This window comes from Hyposmocoma kahamanoa, unplaced genomic scaffold (assembly GCF_003589595.1).
Source record: "Hyposmocoma kahamanoa isolate Upper Pololo Valley unplaced genomic scaffold, ASM358959v1 99879, whole genome shotgun sequence".
Lineage (NCBI taxonomy): Eukaryota > Metazoa > Arthropoda > Insecta > Lepidoptera > Cosmopterigidae > Hyposmocoma > Hyposmocoma kahamanoa.
The window spans coordinates 2425196-2441606 of record NW_020656077.1 but is presented as its reverse complement, the minus strand read 5'-3'; the positions used below and the strand labels follow the sequence as shown (position 1 = coordinate 2441606).

The following is a 16411-nucleotide window of genomic DNA, read 5'->3' as shown; positions in this document are numbered from 1 at the left end:
CTACAATCACTTATCGAGCGATACCTGGCTCCGTTGCCACTGCAACATATTTTGTAGGGCTGTGTATTAAGGAGCTGTGAATAAAAGAGCGCCTCAGGGCGCGAATCCACGGTCATGTGACGTCAGCGCAGCTTTGAAGAGTGAAAGGGTGCGCCCCCGCCGTTTGCAGGTATATAAGCCAAAAGCACTCTTCATCAAGCATCATTCAACATACTCGATCAACGTACCGCACAATGGCGTTCAAGGTGCGACATAATTTAGTGCCGTTAGTGATAAGTGAACCGTGTGATTTAAAAAAAAGTAATATTGTGTTTAATTGGTTCTCAGATTGTGGTTCTTGCCTGTATCGCGGCCTGCGCCAGAGCTGGCGTGGTCCCAGCTGCTCCCGTGGCCTACCAATCCGCTCCAGTGGCTTACCAAGCTGCACCAGTGGCTTACCAGGCTGCCCCAGTGGCGTACCAAGCCGCTCCAGTGGCATACCAAGCCGCTCCAGTGGCGTATGCCGCCGCCCCGATCGCTAAATATGCCGCGCCAGTCGCTTACGCCGCCCCTGTCGCCAAGGCCGTCGCTGTCGAGGCTTACAACACCCACCCTCAATACAGTTTTGCATACGACGTGCAGGACGGTCTAACTGGCGACTCCAAGACACAGCACGAGACGCGCGACGGTGATGTCGTGAAGGGCTCCTACTCTGTGGTGGACCCTGACGGCACCAAGCGCACCGTGGACTATACCGCCGACCCTCACAACGGCTTCAACGCCGTCGTGCACCGCGAACCCCTCGGTGTCAAGGTAGCCGCCCCCGTCGCTTACGCCGCTGCTCCCGTTGCGAAGATCGCTGCTCCCGTCGTGCACTCAGCCCCTGTCGCGTATGCTGCTGCCCCTGTTGCTAAGTTTGCCGCGCCTCTTGCGTATTCTGCTCCCGTGTATCAACACTAAGTGGAAGCCAAATCGTAGTAATTAATCTGTGCCCTCATCGCGATTACGAACGTATTATTTGAATATGTCTAATCATGTTAGTCAACTTGTTTAGAATATAGGATTAAATTGTAATTAGGATATGCTAATTTAATTAAATTCTATCCTTTAAAATTTGTTTCAGTTTTAAACATCAACATACTTAACATTTTAAAATAACACTTGGTTATGGTTTCAATATTCTTAATATGTGATTATGTAAAGAATCATGGTCATTATTTACTTTACCGGACAGAATGAATTAGTAACTTACGCTTAGGTAGGCGTAACGAGACAACAAAGCTAAGTAAGAATCAACTCATTGTAGTGATATGGGCGGTTTGCGATTTGCGGTCGTTTTAATTTCCAAGTTCATGGTCAATTTGATTCCTCAAATATTCGACAGTAGTTTTGCTTACTAAGCCATTAATGTGTGAACTGCAAAAGTTCACACATTAACGGCTTTTCCTGTAAAGAAGATATTCTGTCAAATTTGTTAGAGATGTAGTGATCATTCAGTGTATCATTGAATATCGGGAAAATTCGACGAACCAGAATTTTCTAGAACGCTATTGCCGAATGTAATGACCTAGATATTTAAACTATTCTATTTTAAAAAATTGTATAGCGCCATTATTGCTGGAAATAATGATTCTGCCAACGTCACGGCCGCAAAAAACACTTAGCTATAATATTGCGACACTAACCGGTGGTGATGGGTTAATCCGCGGAAATACTCAGATGAGAATTTAAAGCGAAAGACAGCACAAGCATGTAACATGAATTTATAAATATTATATTATTTAACTGGATAACTTACATGAGAGGGGCGACTGACATATTTACAATTATGACGAGGACCTATGCAATTTTATTAGTCAATGTAAAAAAGCTTCTTGGTCAAAGTCAAAAAAATTAACGTTAGAAGTATGTAATATAGAGATATTGTAACCACTGTAAGGGTCGTATTCTAGAACTCTACTCAATGCTCAAGTCAGGATTGCACTGGAAATACGACCCTAATGGCAGGGACTTGAGTATGATTTCGAATGCTTTAAATCATACTCAAATCCTGACTTGAGCATTGAGTAGAGTTCTAAAATACGACCCTTAGAATTATGACACAACAAATAATTATATTATTCTTAAAAATTTATTAGGTACATACATTAAAAATTAACCAATCTCTCTCTAATATGAGTATAAAACCCAATAATAAAAAGTCAAATAAGAGAAATAAACTTTTGAAAAATTCGGAAAGGTGGAAAATAAGGTTCAACCTAAACAACTTAAACTAAGGATCAACTTAAACATGGATATGAACAATTTACATATGAGTTGCAATGCCACTGAAAGAAAAAACTGTTTATCTTTTAACTCTACACAACACGCCCTTAACCCTATCTTTGGAGGAGACCCGTGCCTGGCAATGGAGTGTAATACTTCAGAAACTTTTGTGGACGTGTGTACAATAACTCTTGAAATTAATTTTACGTTTTACAAACATTCAAGCATATTATATTTCATGAGTTCCTTTTTTCTGAAAAAGTTTCTGAAGTAGATATAATGGTAGCATAGCTGGGCAATATTTAGACTAATATTTTTAATATCTTCCATTTCATAGTCAGAGGTCTTCTCAGAAGTATCATTATCGGAGCAATAATATACGAAAATTACAATTCTATCAAATGTTCACGGGTAATTTTCAGGCTAGTTTTCTCTAACTAATATCGGTGGCAATTTTTATTATTTAAGTATTCGAGTACGTAGTGAAATATTAAATAATAATTCAAGATACTACACTTCAACATTAAATAATGATTCATGATAATATTAATAGATTAATTAAAATGTTAAAAATTACCACCGAAATTAGATGGAAAAAACTAACCTGAAAATTACCCTCATTGTCAATCTATAATATATAATAGGGGTTAAAGTATGAAATTGCCGATTTGTACTGAAAATCTAAATTGTTTATTTTTTAAATTTTTAACAAATTTATTTAATCAAAATAGTTGCCATTATTATCTATACATTGCTGCCATCTAATGGGAAGGTTATTAATGCCTTTGCGATAGAACTCCGACGATCTAGACTGCACAAACTGTGTGAAAGCATTTTGTACTGCCTCCTGGGAAGAAAACTTCTTGCCACGTAGATAATTGTCCAAATCACGAAAAAAATGGTAGTCCGTTGGAGCAAGGTCTGGTGAATACGGAGGATGACGAATGGTTTCTAACTGCAGTTCCTGAAGGGTCAAAACGGTTTCTCGTGCTGTGTGAGGTCTCGCGTTGTCTTGGAGCAATAATGGTGAAGATCGATTCATGAGTCGGAGCTGTTTTACAGCTAGTTTTGTCAACATGGTTCGGAGTTCGGCACAATAGACATCTGCCGTTATTGCTTGACCAGATCGGAGAAAACTATAGTGAATAACACCATGCTGAGACCACCAAACAGTTACCATTACCTTTTTATTGGTAAGTTTTGCTTTAGGACACTGTTGTGGCATTTGACCTGGGGTCAGCCATTGCATTTTTCTTTTCCGGTTATCATAAAGAATCCACTTTTCATCACATGTTACAATTCGATCCAATATTCCTTCATTTCTGTACCGGTTCACCAAGGCAACACAAGTTTCAACACGCGTTTCTTTCTGCAGATCAGTCAAATCATGAGGCACCCATTTTTCGTATTTTTTTATTTTATTGATTTGACGCAAGTGAGTCAATATTGTAAGTAAGGTAACGTTAAACCATGCCGCTAATTCCTGGGTAGTTTGACTAGGATCGGCTTCCACTATCTCTCTTAATTCATCGTTATTCACCTGTGTGGGCAGTCTTCCTCGTGGCTCGTTCTTTAAGTCGAAATTTCCATCACGAAAGCGTTTAAACCAAAATCGCACGGTGCGTTCATTAGTAGACCCCTCTCCAAACGCAGCATTGATATTGCGGGCTGTTTCTGCCGCGTTAGTTCCGCATCGGAACTCGTATTCAAAAATCACTCGAATTTTCGCAGTACCCATCTTTCTTGTCTAAATTGAATAACAAAAACAATTGAAAGTCGATATTCAAATGTTTCAAATTAAAAAAAAAAAATCACAGAAACCATTTGAAAAAAGTTTCATTCGAAAACCTCAAACCATGAAGATTCTATGAAAATTCAAAGAACCTATTGCGTAATTTCATACTTTAACCCCTAATATTAGATATCTATGCACTCTCATTGGACTCTTTTTTCACAATTCATAGCCTTTCCATGAAATATCTTCCACACAATAGGACAATAAATACGCAGGGTCATTTGTAAAATCGCAGGACTATATTACTAACGTCCTATACAACAACTTTTATTCCCTGACTTTTAATAATTCATCAGGTTGTAGGTACTTTTTACGCACAGAGTTATTATTTTCGTACGGAGACTCCTCCGTACGAAAATAATAACTCTGTGCGTAAATATATACGAAATACAAAATCCAGAAGCCCGCGAGCGTGTGAACGTACTAGACTAAAAAGTATCAATTTAACAAAAACTTAACGGTTTATCTTTGGTAAATTTATTATATTTTGTAAAAAGTCATGGAACTGAAATGAAAAGTAGATGTTAGTAATATACGGGTCCTGTGAGGCTGTTAATATTTTACAAATAACCCTGTGTAAAATTGAAGAATTGTAATTTGTCACTTGTAATTGCAAATGTAAATTATAACGTTCATTGCACAGGGTAGTGCTCCACCCCACCAAAAACCCAATCCTAGAAATAGTTCTACACCGATTTGTAATAATATTAATCGTTAACGTTACTAGTGACTGAACATTAACTAGAACTAACGTTAGATTAGTGGGTTTTGTGAATTGGATAAGATTTCTCAGATTTCTTGTTTGGTCTCTGAATGTGGTGCAGCAACAGTTCTGACCATATACCAGATAACTTACAATTATGATAATAGATGGAATAACAAGAAATTTTAAAAAAATCACTTTATTATTACACGAGTATAAAAATTTATTTAAATTTTGGTTCTATTTCATTATACGTACATAGAACGCACTATAAGTTTCCGGAACAGGCCACTTACATAAACAATATTTAAAAAGTATTACATTTGAAAATGGAACTCTTTGGCTGTAGAATGTAGTTTGTTTCATCTGTCACTTGTTTTTACGTTGTGGCGCCATCAGGCGTCATTTTAGAAATTGGTGTCTACATCACCACGGATTTAACTCCTGAAAATTTTCGTAGTATGATTTTCTACGACTTTAAGTGTAATTTAACAGCTCAGCGGAGCTTCGCTCGGTTTCAAACTGCTTTTGGCGATTAATTAGGACGCCTATTTATAGCTGGTTTGCAGAATTTAAACGCGATCTTGTGAACCTCACTGACGAATTTCGTGATGGTCGCCCGTCCACTGCTGTAAACAATAAAAACATCGCTGCTGTGCGCCGTATGATCAAAACAGACAGATATGTGACATACCATGAGATTTGGGCATCTTTAGGCATAGGCATAAGTCAAATACAATCAACACTACACAAACAAAGCTGTGCTCTCGGTGGATCCCACACAATTTGAATGAGGCTCAAAAAACTGATCGCGTCACTTATGTGCAATGCCATGCTCACCAGATTCAATGAAGGGACGTCAAATTTGGTACGGGGCATTGTAACAGGTTACGAAACATGGATTTATAGTTACGATCCCAAAAAAAAGCAGCAATCGAGCGTATGGGTCTTTCGAGATGAGCCGAAACCAACCAAAGTGACGCGCGTGCAAAGTGCCTCTAAGCGGATGATTGCTTCTTTTTTTAATAAAACTGGACACGTGGCTACTGTTGCTTTGGAGAATCGTTGTACCATGAATAGTGATTGGCACACGACCATTTGTTTGCCGGAAGTTATTGACAAACTCCGTAAAAATAACCGTAAACGCCGTATCATCTTGCACCACGATAATGCCACTTCTCACACGGCCAGACAGAGAAATGAATTTTTGAAGGTTAACAACGTTGACCTTATGAGCCATTCCGGGTACAGTCCCGACCTGGCACCTTGTGACTTTTATTTATTTTCAAAAATTAGGAACCAGTTACGCGGTCAACGATTATCATCACCTAAAGAGGCTGTCAAGAGTGCGAAAAATATGTTTCAGAGATCCGTGACAATCTCATAATTGAGCCTTCGAAATTATATAGTCTGTTTAAAAGTAAAACCACATAAGTGACATTTTCCACAAAAAACTTTAATTTATATAGCTATGGTAAGAAAGTCACTATCTTTCTGCACGTGAATCTCAATAACAAAAAAGCTATAAACTTAAGATTAAGGGTCGCTCAATGCTCAAGTCAGGGACTTGAGTATGATTTCAAGCACTGGAAATACGACCCTAATGGCAAGGAATTGAGTATGATTTCCAACGCTTCAAATCATACTCAAGTTCTGACTTGAGCACTGAGTAGAGTTCTGGAATACTACCCTAAGAGTTTTATGTGCAGAAAGATGGTAATTTTTTTACAACTGGTACATAATTTGGCACCTTTAAGCAGACGATATTTTTCCAATTTTTCGGGAATTTTAAATTTGAATTCGCATATTCAAATATTTTTTGTTTAATATTCAAATAATTTCTCGAAAATTCACCCAACAGCCTCTAAGCCAACAGCCAACAAAAGTCAGAGTTCAGAAAAAAACTCTGTCAAGTTTGTAGCAGCAAGTATCTATCTATCTTCTTAGTCTATGGTCTGTGGCTTTGTGGTTCTGTGTGGGTTTAGTCTGTGGGGTTTTGTGTCGGTTCGATCGATGCGGTCCGATAATGCGACCGAGAAGTCCTAATATTTACTGATCTATTAGTTCCTACATTTATTTTCTATCCGCAATTCTCCAGGAGACAAGACATATTGGTGGTAAGTAAGCATTATTTTATTAAATTCTCTTCTTACGCATTACGAGCGTCCACTGAAACGATCCTTAGCATCCACTCTGTTGAAAATTAAATTGACCACATTCAAAGGTTTAGAGACGGTCAAGCCGATTTATTTTTTAAGTACTTACATTTACAAGAGTCAAGCGCATATGTTTTGGCCTGTAAGAAACCAATTTGATTGTTTCGAGCAGAGATAGTTTTAAGCGCAAAACCCTATACTGGATATATCATGTCAGTTATAGTTATTTAGCAAATGCGATATCGATTTGTCTTTGTGAAGGGTACGGCAGAAGAGTGTACCGTAGAGGTACTGCGGCCGGCATTGATCATCGTTCAAGACGCCGATAATGGTATCGACACGGGGGTTGCGCTATAAATTCAGCGAGGGCGAGCGCGTTCTCTGCTATGAACCAGATCCCACCAAAGCTAAAGTCCTGTACGATTCCAAGGTATGGTACGATACATGCGTGCATGTATATGGTCACTTCAATATCATCATATATGTAACATTAATAACTCTTTGTCCAATATATTGACTACTTTTGTAGAACAATGTATTTCAATATGGATTTTTATTATAATATTAAGAGCAAGATGATTTCAGTCCCTTCAGCATGATGCATAATCTTAAATAATTGCAGACTAAAATGAGATATTTTTGTCAGGATATTTATTAATGTGGTCCAAGTAATTATTTTTGTAAGCACAATGCCAGTGAAATTTTTTTGATATTGTTTAGTGGTCATTCAAGTTTTATTGAAACAGTCAAATTTTATTCTAATTGAGGTTGCTCAACCTCACATAAACAAAGGTAAACTTTTGATCAGATAAATATGTCTACATTTTCAAGAACCCTTTCTGATATTCACAAATCATTTGATATTATGTTATTTCCTAGTTTGAAATGAGGGCCTCAATTCTGCTAACTTTTTGAAACTATGGTCATTGTAATTCCATTGGGCTCCACTGAGATTATATTGCAATTATGACAATATTTGTTATTCTGCTAAAATCTAGTTGCAATGACAGTTGAGCCTCAATAGTGGCAGTGGAATGGCGAAGATGGTGTTCATTCAATTACAATCAATGTTGACATACTAAAACAACAATGAAAATTACTATGCATGTCTTTATTGTTTTCTTGTTTAAGCAACAATTTAGTCATCAAATTAAATGTCATTTTTTTATGTCAAATAATTAGTACACTATTTAAGATGTGAACATATCTTCATCTCTCTATTGAACAGCAGATTACCAAGAAATTGCAATAGCAGTTGAATAGTAACTCAACGGCTGTACACTGACAAGCCATTACTCTTAACTTTTAGCAGAATGCCAAATGTACAAAATCCAGCCTACAAGAATAAGATAATGAATATGTGTTATGAAAAAAGTTGCTGCGGAAAACTAAAAAAAAAGAAAACAACATTATAGAATATTTTTATTACATTATCTAAGGTCTTGAGACTTATCATGTCTTTGTTTCCTAAATCGATCAGAATCGAAAACTGTGTTGCATCACTAATCGTAAAATTTGACCAAAAACTTGATGAAGTGGCCGTATCACGAAACTGAATCAAGTATATGATAGTATCGCTCGTTCGATATTTATGCCTACTAAACAAGGACCACAAGTGTACCGCACCAAGTAAAAGCCGCAATGTATTACGAATTATACAGCGGCATACACTCTTTTGCAAATTTGTTTTCTTGAAATTCATTCAAAATGAAAATAATTGATTTTAAAATGAATTAAGCATAGTCTGATTACAAAATTACTTAACTGTGGAAAGAAACTGTTCCTAGTGGTACAATTAGGCATTCTTTGCGATTTCGACTGATGTTTAACTACGATAACGGTCAGGCGCGTTCTGAAGCGTAGCAGCAACAACTAAGCGTTTATAGCTTATATTGGGCACGCGGTGCACTGCGGTGTCTATTTTGATATATGTCTGTGATAGACACACAACTGAGATCATTAAAAATTATTTAACTTGCCGCCCTAGTAATGTTGTGGAATTGTCTGGCAATGAAATAAGTTAACAATATTTTCATCTATTCATTCATTCATTAGTTAAACTTAAATTACTCCTAGGCTTGGATCAGATAGAAATAGCATTATTCAATATTTCGTATTTCGTTTATCTGATGATGGCTGCCTATCTTTAAAAACAAATTATCTGAAAAGTTTAATTCATCATAAGTTTATGTTGTATATTTTACGATAGCCATTTTCATTGTTCTCCTACAGTGATTGCATTTGTATGTTGCAATGCGAGGAACTGTGTATGGATACCTTATAAAAAGCTTTCCTACTTATCAATAATAGGTTATATTATCAATTCGCAGATTTGGTTTCAACAGAATTTAAAGATTAATAATCGTAATCTTAGGTATTGGAAGTCATAGAAAGCAAGGACAGGCGTGGCCGTCGCACCATTGAGTACCTGATCCACTTCCAAGGGTGGAACTCGTCATGGGATCGCTGTGTCAGCGAAGATTTTGTCCTCAAAGACACGGAGGAGAATCGACAGCTTCAGCGCGACCTGGCCGAAAAGTCTCAGCTACAACTGTAAGCATCTATAGACAGAAAGGAAGGCTTTTTCATATTCAACTTTGGTTATTAGAGTTTGGAAACCAAACTGTTAAAAAAGGAAACAATTATAATTTACTTGTGTCTAATTATGTTCATAGATATTGTACTCAAAAACGTGGACCTGTTATGACTACCAACGGCTTGTATAATTCGGAGTGGAGGATTCCAAAGGCATTAATGGCTATGACTTGCTATACTGATTGTGTGCTCGTCCAGCACCATTGCCTAGTTTTGTATTTTTCCATAATGCTTGCCATTGAATTCAATTCTGAATTTATAATGTGCACCCCAAAACAGGGATTTCATGAGAAAACAAATGCTAGTGCACTGACTAGTAAAATATAGTTGTTCCTTTTTGTCCCTGTCTTATTGTACGCAAATAATTTTTCAAATAAAATAGAGGGGCCTATTTGTATCGGCGCGAGCGCAAGAAAGGAAACGGAAGCAGTAGCAGTACCGGTGGCGGCAGCGGCACCGGCACCGGAAGCGGAACCGGAACCGGAACCGGTACCGGCACCGGTACCGCCAAGCGCCCTCGCCTCGGTTTTAGTGATGACGGCAGTTCTTCGAGTACTCAACCAGAGGGCGAGGGTAATGTGCACTTTCAAATATTATATAGAAATACGCTAACTTGAGAAAACGGATGCTAAACTTTAAAGATAACTGTTTTTGTTGAGGACAGAGGGCGAGACAGTTGATACCGACTCATCCGGAGATGGTTCCGGCTCACAACCGGCAACTCCTCCGCCGTCTAATGTTGGCCGTGCTCATATTACGCTTCCGTCGCCACTACGGTAAGTTTTAAAAAAGCAAGTAACGGTCTTTTTTTTTTAATATTCAGTATTCGGACTTTTCGACCGAATATTGAATGCCGAATCGTGAGAAATAAACTAACATATTATTCAAAAATGTTAAATAGGTTTTTTTTTTTATTAAAAGGTACCGTTTTGTGAAACTTTTAGTAAAGTGGAATCATTTTGTGGCAAATTTATATTTTTGAGTAAAAATTGCTATTAGTAAATCACAATGTGATGTTATTATAAACAAAAAATGCGTATCGCGACACGATCTACTCGCAAACTCACCCGTATATTTGGCGCTTCTGCTGAGAACGTGAATATCGAATAGTCGGCCAAATAATTATTCGTAACATCACTAGTATTACATTGACCGAATAATAATTATTTCATATTTATTATTCTGTCCATAAATATGAAATACTTATTATTAAAAATTTTACTTAAAAACGCATTTATAGATATTATATTGATGGGTTGATTCATTTGATAAATAAAGATTGTATGGGTCAGTGATTCTGCTGCTGCTGCGGCTGTCACATAACTATACAACTCCTCAACCATGGACTGAAATCCCATAAAGTGGTAGCAGTAATGAGAAAATACTAATTATTTCCTTGCTGTTTCCCAGGGATCGCTTAACTTTCGACTACCACTTAGTGGTGAAGCGGGGGCGGCTGTCGCGACTGCCGGCATCTCCGTGCGCAGCCGAGATCCTTGAGTCGTTTGTGAAATGGTACGCGCGCGCCGGCGCCTGGCACCCCGCTCGCAGCCGCCACGATCCACCGCAAAAGCCTGACATGCTTGACGTTTCCTGTAGGTGCGTATCATTTTTAATTATAAAAAGATTTTGGTATTACTAACATTGACTGATGTATTGTAACACAAATTGTGTTATTACTTTCCCTTTTTTTTTTTTTCTTAAAATAACACATTTCCAAATGCCGCCGAAGACTGAACTTAGTGCGAGAAGTAGCAGATGGCCTTCGTGTATACTTCGATTTCATCCTTCGCGGACACCTTCTGTACAAACAAGAACATGAGCAGTACCACGAAATTTGCGGAAAATTCTTAGACGCGTAAGCTATTTCACACACAAGGTAAACTTACAAGAAAGTATTTTTTTTAAATCGCCCTTACATTTGTATTTTTGTAGCCAAGATATCATGAATCCAGAAGATCATGAATTATTCATGAAGCTAGATCACGATAAGGCGGTGGCTGCAACTGATGACATTATGAAGAGTCCAATTGCGGAATACTCACACTTGCCACCAGCCCCTCTGGACCCTTTTAAGAATTTATTGGAAGGTGATAAAAGTTAAAAGAGATATTATTCATAGCTCACTCCATTATTATTATTATTATTATTTTGCATCTGTTTTCGCTTCTTTTTTGTGTTCTTTATGTGTATTTGTTACTCTTGATGTTCTGCGTATGGTAGCAACAGGACAGAGTGATCTTGCAGCATTCGGCCACCATAAGAAACCAACGAGCACTATTCAAAGCAGTCACGAGGAAGTGAAGATCAAGCAAGAGCCCGTCGATAAGGCAACTATCCTCGCCCTTGCTGCAGTCAAGATTGAGGCGCCCCCGAGCAAGCCCGAAGTTCCCGCCGGCGACGAGACTCTCAGCGCACCAGCCGCGGCTGGCAAGATGCGAGAAGGACGTTCAGCCCTGCGCATTGGAAACGTGGCTAGGCGGTAATGTAGTTACCTAACGACATGCATGAACGTATCAGTCAGCGCACCGTCGATCGTCGCGTTATAAGCAAACAAAAATACAATAAATTATTTACCATGTTTATCATCCAGGCTTCGATCTCACAAATCTGCTGTATCGCAATCTGAAAACGAAGAACCTACACCATCCACATCTACTGGTGAACCGCGCACTTTTGAGACTGTCTCCTCAAGGTAAACACAGACATGTACAAACTCTGGGGAAATGAAAACAACTCCACAATAATTTCCCTCTTCACAATTCGTCATCGTACGAATTGGCGAATCGAACCAAACACCCGAATCTGTTTTTCGAAATCGAGTATTCGAAAACAATTGAAAGGGTAATATACTTTCCAGTGTGGGCAGCAGCGGATCTTCGCTAAGCGAGGGTTGGGCTCGGCCGACACAGGCGGCGACGGCTGCGCCCACTACAACGCGAACACCTCTATCTCTCTTACTGGAAAAGGTTTGAAATCAATAATTCGCTGGCATCACGGATTAACACGTTAAACAATGTAAGACATAAATGTATGTATGTGGAATTATAAGCTTCTTGATATATGTATGAATTTATATCAGGTGGCCAAATGGCAGATAATCCCACGAAATGGTACAGACCACCTACCTTGTCGCGTGTACGGCGCGATCCATCTAGCCAGGCTGTTCGTCAAGCTGCCAGATTTCCTCAACGCTACGCAGATGCCCGATTACAAACTCAAGATGCTCTTAAAGCACATTGACATGTTTGTTCAGTAAGTAACTACACAAATGACATCTTTTAACTGTAGTGTATGGGTGGCTGTAAACTTTCTCACTTTTTCAGGTATTTGGATGAGAACACAGAATGGTTCGGAGAAACGTATTACATAGCAGATAACTCGTCTCGATCACACTAGCATAGGTTTCACTTGATAACTGGACCTACAAGAAAGTTGACACCCCCTCCATACACTCCAAAACTCGAAGATCAGAATATTCAGATTGATCAGAATAACCAGTGTTAAAAGAGTGTAAGTGTGGTGGACTTTGAATTGGGACTATGTAAGGTGTGTGAATAGAACTTTTGATATGCTTGTTTTATAGGTCCGGTGTTTCAGGTTTTTGCCAAATATTCGTATTTACTTAAAAATGCAATGACGCCCTGGTATTTATTGCAAATCTAGGTGCAAGAAATAAGTGTAACATGGAATATTAAGTAATCATTATTATTGTTCTATCATATGAATATTATGATGTCGTATAATCAGTGTCTAATTGGTGTTTTCCCTTATGCGCATGCCAGTGTCAAGTATAACTGGGTATTTCAATTTTCAAGTTTTACATAAATGTATGTGTATCTGTTTCGTAAATAAGTTATATATGACTTACGGTATGAGCTTTAATTTTCTTTGCGCAGGTATTAATATCAAAAAATAAATAAACAATTATTTAATGCAAATCTGCTTTTATTACAAAATTACATTTATTTCCCTTTCACATTAACAAAAACAGTGTTTTCGTATTTTTTTTTATTTCGACAAAATATCTCTTGTATACATATTTAAACATTGAACAAAATAAAATTGAAAGCCAATGCGAATATATGAAAAGTTGGATGCTGATAAACAATAACGTGTCAACCTCAGATTACAAAACATAGACAGATGGAGCGCGCCGAACACGACAGAAACCACCAAAACAAACACAAATTCAAAAGCGAATACAAACTCACGTCAGTACTAAGCACAACGTCGCATTGTTTGCCCATCACAAGTGATTAGTTATTTTATGTTTAAAAATGCCATTTTGTCTCTTTAAACATTGTAAAAGTTGATCCCAAAAACAAAAAAATAAGATGAAATATCTTTTCACAGGGAAATATTGATTATTTAACTGTTTTGTAATTTATTTACCCAATATTTTTGAGATTCACTCAGAACACAAAACCTTGACATAAATTCGGTATGTGTTTGCCAGTTTATATCGAAATAGGTTTTCTTAAAATTAGGTAAACATGCATGGGTTATAACATCGATTAATTTATACTTTTGTATAAAAAATAAACAATGCATGCATATACAGGCATACAGGCTGGTCCATTTACAGCACTCCAAAATTGTGTTTTAGGTAAGTCAGATTTACCTAAATTATTTTCAAACCAATGTCTAATAGCCATTATGTACACAAAAGAAAATGTAGCCCTATAGATACAGAGAAATTTCATTGTTGTGCACACATGCCATAAACAGGAATGATTTTGAAAGAAAACGTGTCAATAAAATAAGAAAATACTGTAATGTATTACACAACTTCACAGGTTCTAAAGAGTTTCATTTAGAACCAAACAATTTTTGTCTAATTAGAAGATTATTGTCAATGCTAGGAACACTACGAGTTGATTACAAAATTAATTTACTAAACAAAAAAATAGAATAGTAATTGATGGTGCGATTGCACTACATATCAAAAGCAGAAACGAATGCTCGATGTATAGACGCGAAACTGTAGTATTACAAAAACGTGTACAAAATAAGGGTTATTAAGATGTTGTGTAATTGTGACTGTAATAAATATTTTGAATTATCAAAGGTTTTAAATTTTAGATTATCTTAATATTTTTTTTTCTTTTATGTGATGTAAATCAAATAATAACAATTACATATTAACTTATATTGCATATGATTTGTTTGATATGCTAATACCACTTAAGTCCCATATTGCAAGTAAAATGACATTTCCACTCTGTAACATTAGTATTATAGAAAACGACAGAAAAAATGCGGGAGTTTTTTCGCTGCATCTGGCAATCCTACACGTACACAAATGCGCATGTGCCTACAGTACCCCTCCTAGTTGTCACGCACACAATAAATTAAAAGCGGCTTCACATCGTTTGTTTCGTATGCTCCATCTGCCCATGTTTTGTAATCTGAGGAGTACCAAGACGATCATAGTTTTGAGAAAAGTGCCTAAAGTTTTTTAACCGACTTCAAAAAATGAGGAGTTCTCAATTAAAGTATTCTTTTTTTATGTATGTCACGTGCATTTGTGAACCTATTTTGATGATCCTTTTTTGTTTATAGAGGGTACCTCGGATGTGGTCCCATTAAATTTGAAGAAAATATTCCACTATGGCAAACTTGGGGACGAATGACTTTTGATCGGTTTTTTAGTACTGAGCACTGAGATTATTGTAGCCATAGTGACTAATGGATTTATATCACCTGATTTAAAATTTTATTATTTTATGTCTTGGAGGTTTTAAATCGTTTAATTTATGTTTGTAAAATGTAGACGATATATATTTTGGTATTAATATATCAATTGTTTGTGGGGTAACACGTTACTACTTATCAGTAAACAATTTATTTGATGCGAAAATTGTAAATTTGAAGCAAGTTTCAATTTTTCAAAATACAGTACATAGGTACCACTAAATCCATGATACAGTATATAACCTGTGTCTTGCTGCTGGTAGGTCAATGAGTATAACAAATCGTTCAACCCATATATTATTACACAACACCTGACATGCAAAGCACCACTTAAAAATAAGGATTTTATGAAAAAAATCAACCATTTGTTCAAGAACTACCAAATGGATTTGGTTACTTTCGCGGAACATGACCTAAAGTTGGATTACATTTGGCCGCAAGGAACCACATATCGCGCTTCTATACCAGGCATCCAATCAAACAGGCAAGGGCGCAGAAAATCCCATGCAAAAATATTCTTCATATGTTCATAAGTTTTGAGACAAACTTTGAGTTTAAAAAATAAAACAAATATTTGGCAGTAATAACTTTTTTTTTCAATTTTGTATTTGTAATGTCTGTGTTCTGTTTGTGCGTTTTTAAATTAATTTCTATTATTTTTCTTATGAAGGAAGCATTGATCTACCAATAAATGGACATCGGGTTCGCGCTTAAAAGTGTCCGCATCTATAGGGCGTTAAAATCACATACAGAGCGTCAATCGCGCAACAGTCTTCGTTTGTTCGTCTGTCAGCGCGGTTGCCAATCATGCAGTACCATGTTTTGTATCATATTTACACTAAACAAATATATTGTGTTATCATAGTTCTCATTTAAAAATGTTATTTTGTACAGTTTTATAGTTTTTAATTTATATATAAATGAATCGTAAATATAAATTACAAAAGCACACAAAATAATCAAATAGCTAACTGCCTTTGAAAGAGACCCATTGTGTCAATTTTAAGAAGCTTATATATAAACTTCTTGGTCATTTTCAATTGTTCGAACCACAAGCGATTGAAATATTTAGAACAAAGAAACTATAGAGTCGCTTTGATTTTAATCTTATTTTCAAAATGATGTTTAATTAAACGTTAGCAATAACTAACAAAATATTGTTGTCCTCGTTTTACGGCTTAGGATTACCTATTAGAAGTCAGAAAATATATTTGCCCGAAA

General features: G+C 36.9%; 2 protein-coding genes across 7 annotated transcripts; both read left to right on the top strand.

Moving 5' to 3' along the window:
- The first annotated feature begins 228 nt into the window (after positions 1–228).
- On the top strand, positions 229–1042 carry LOC113239465 (larval cuticle protein A2B-like). Its single transcript, XM_026476491.1, has 2 exons — positions 229–245; positions 328–1042. Exons 1-2 carry the CDS (start codon positions 234–236, stop codon positions 937–939), a joined length of 624 nt encoding a protein of 207 aa, XP_026332276.1. The 5' UTR covers positions 229–233; the 3' UTR covers positions 940–1042.
- Positions 1043–6753: 5711 nt separating this feature from the next.
- On the top strand, positions 6754–13426 carry LOC113239353 (protein male-specific lethal-3-like). Of its 6 annotated transcripts, none has more exons than XM_026476319.1 (13): positions 6760–6859; positions 7160–7328; positions 9273–9451; positions 9876–10066; positions 10158–10269; positions 10904–11092; positions 11226–11351; positions 11429–11583; positions 11717–11975; positions 12087–12188; positions 12354–12462; positions 12576–12748; positions 12820–13424. In XM_026476319.1, exons 2-13 carry the CDS (start codon positions 7227–7229, stop codon positions 12890–12892), a joined length of 1770 nt encoding a protein of 589 aa, XP_026332104.1. In that variant the 5' UTR covers positions 6760–6859; positions 7160–7226; the 3' UTR covers positions 12893–13424. The 6 variants fall into 6 exon arrangements, with proteins under 6 accessions (XP_026332108.1, XP_026332104.1, XP_026332105.1 ...); XM_026476320.1 differs by having other exon boundaries at positions 6761–6859; positions 9894–10066; positions 12820–13423; XM_026476322.1 differs by having other exon boundaries at positions 6762–6859; positions 11741–11975; positions 12820–13423.
- Positions 13427–16411: the final 2985 nt, after the last annotated feature.

Bases quoted from the DNA above. Each gene is read 5' to 3' on its own strand.
- LOC113239353 (XM_026476319.1), top strand. From the start codon at position 7,227: ATGGTATCGACACGGGGGTTGCGCTATAAATTCAGCGAGGGCGAGCGC. The intron at 10,067-10,157 runs GTAATGTGCACT...TGTTGAGGACAG, and splicing joins TACTCAACCAGAGGGCGAGG to AGGGCGAGACAGTTGATACC. The intron at 10,270-10,903 runs GTAAGTTTTAAA...GCTGTTTCCCAG, and splicing joins ACGCTTCCGTCGCCACTACG to GGATCGCTTAACTTTCGACT.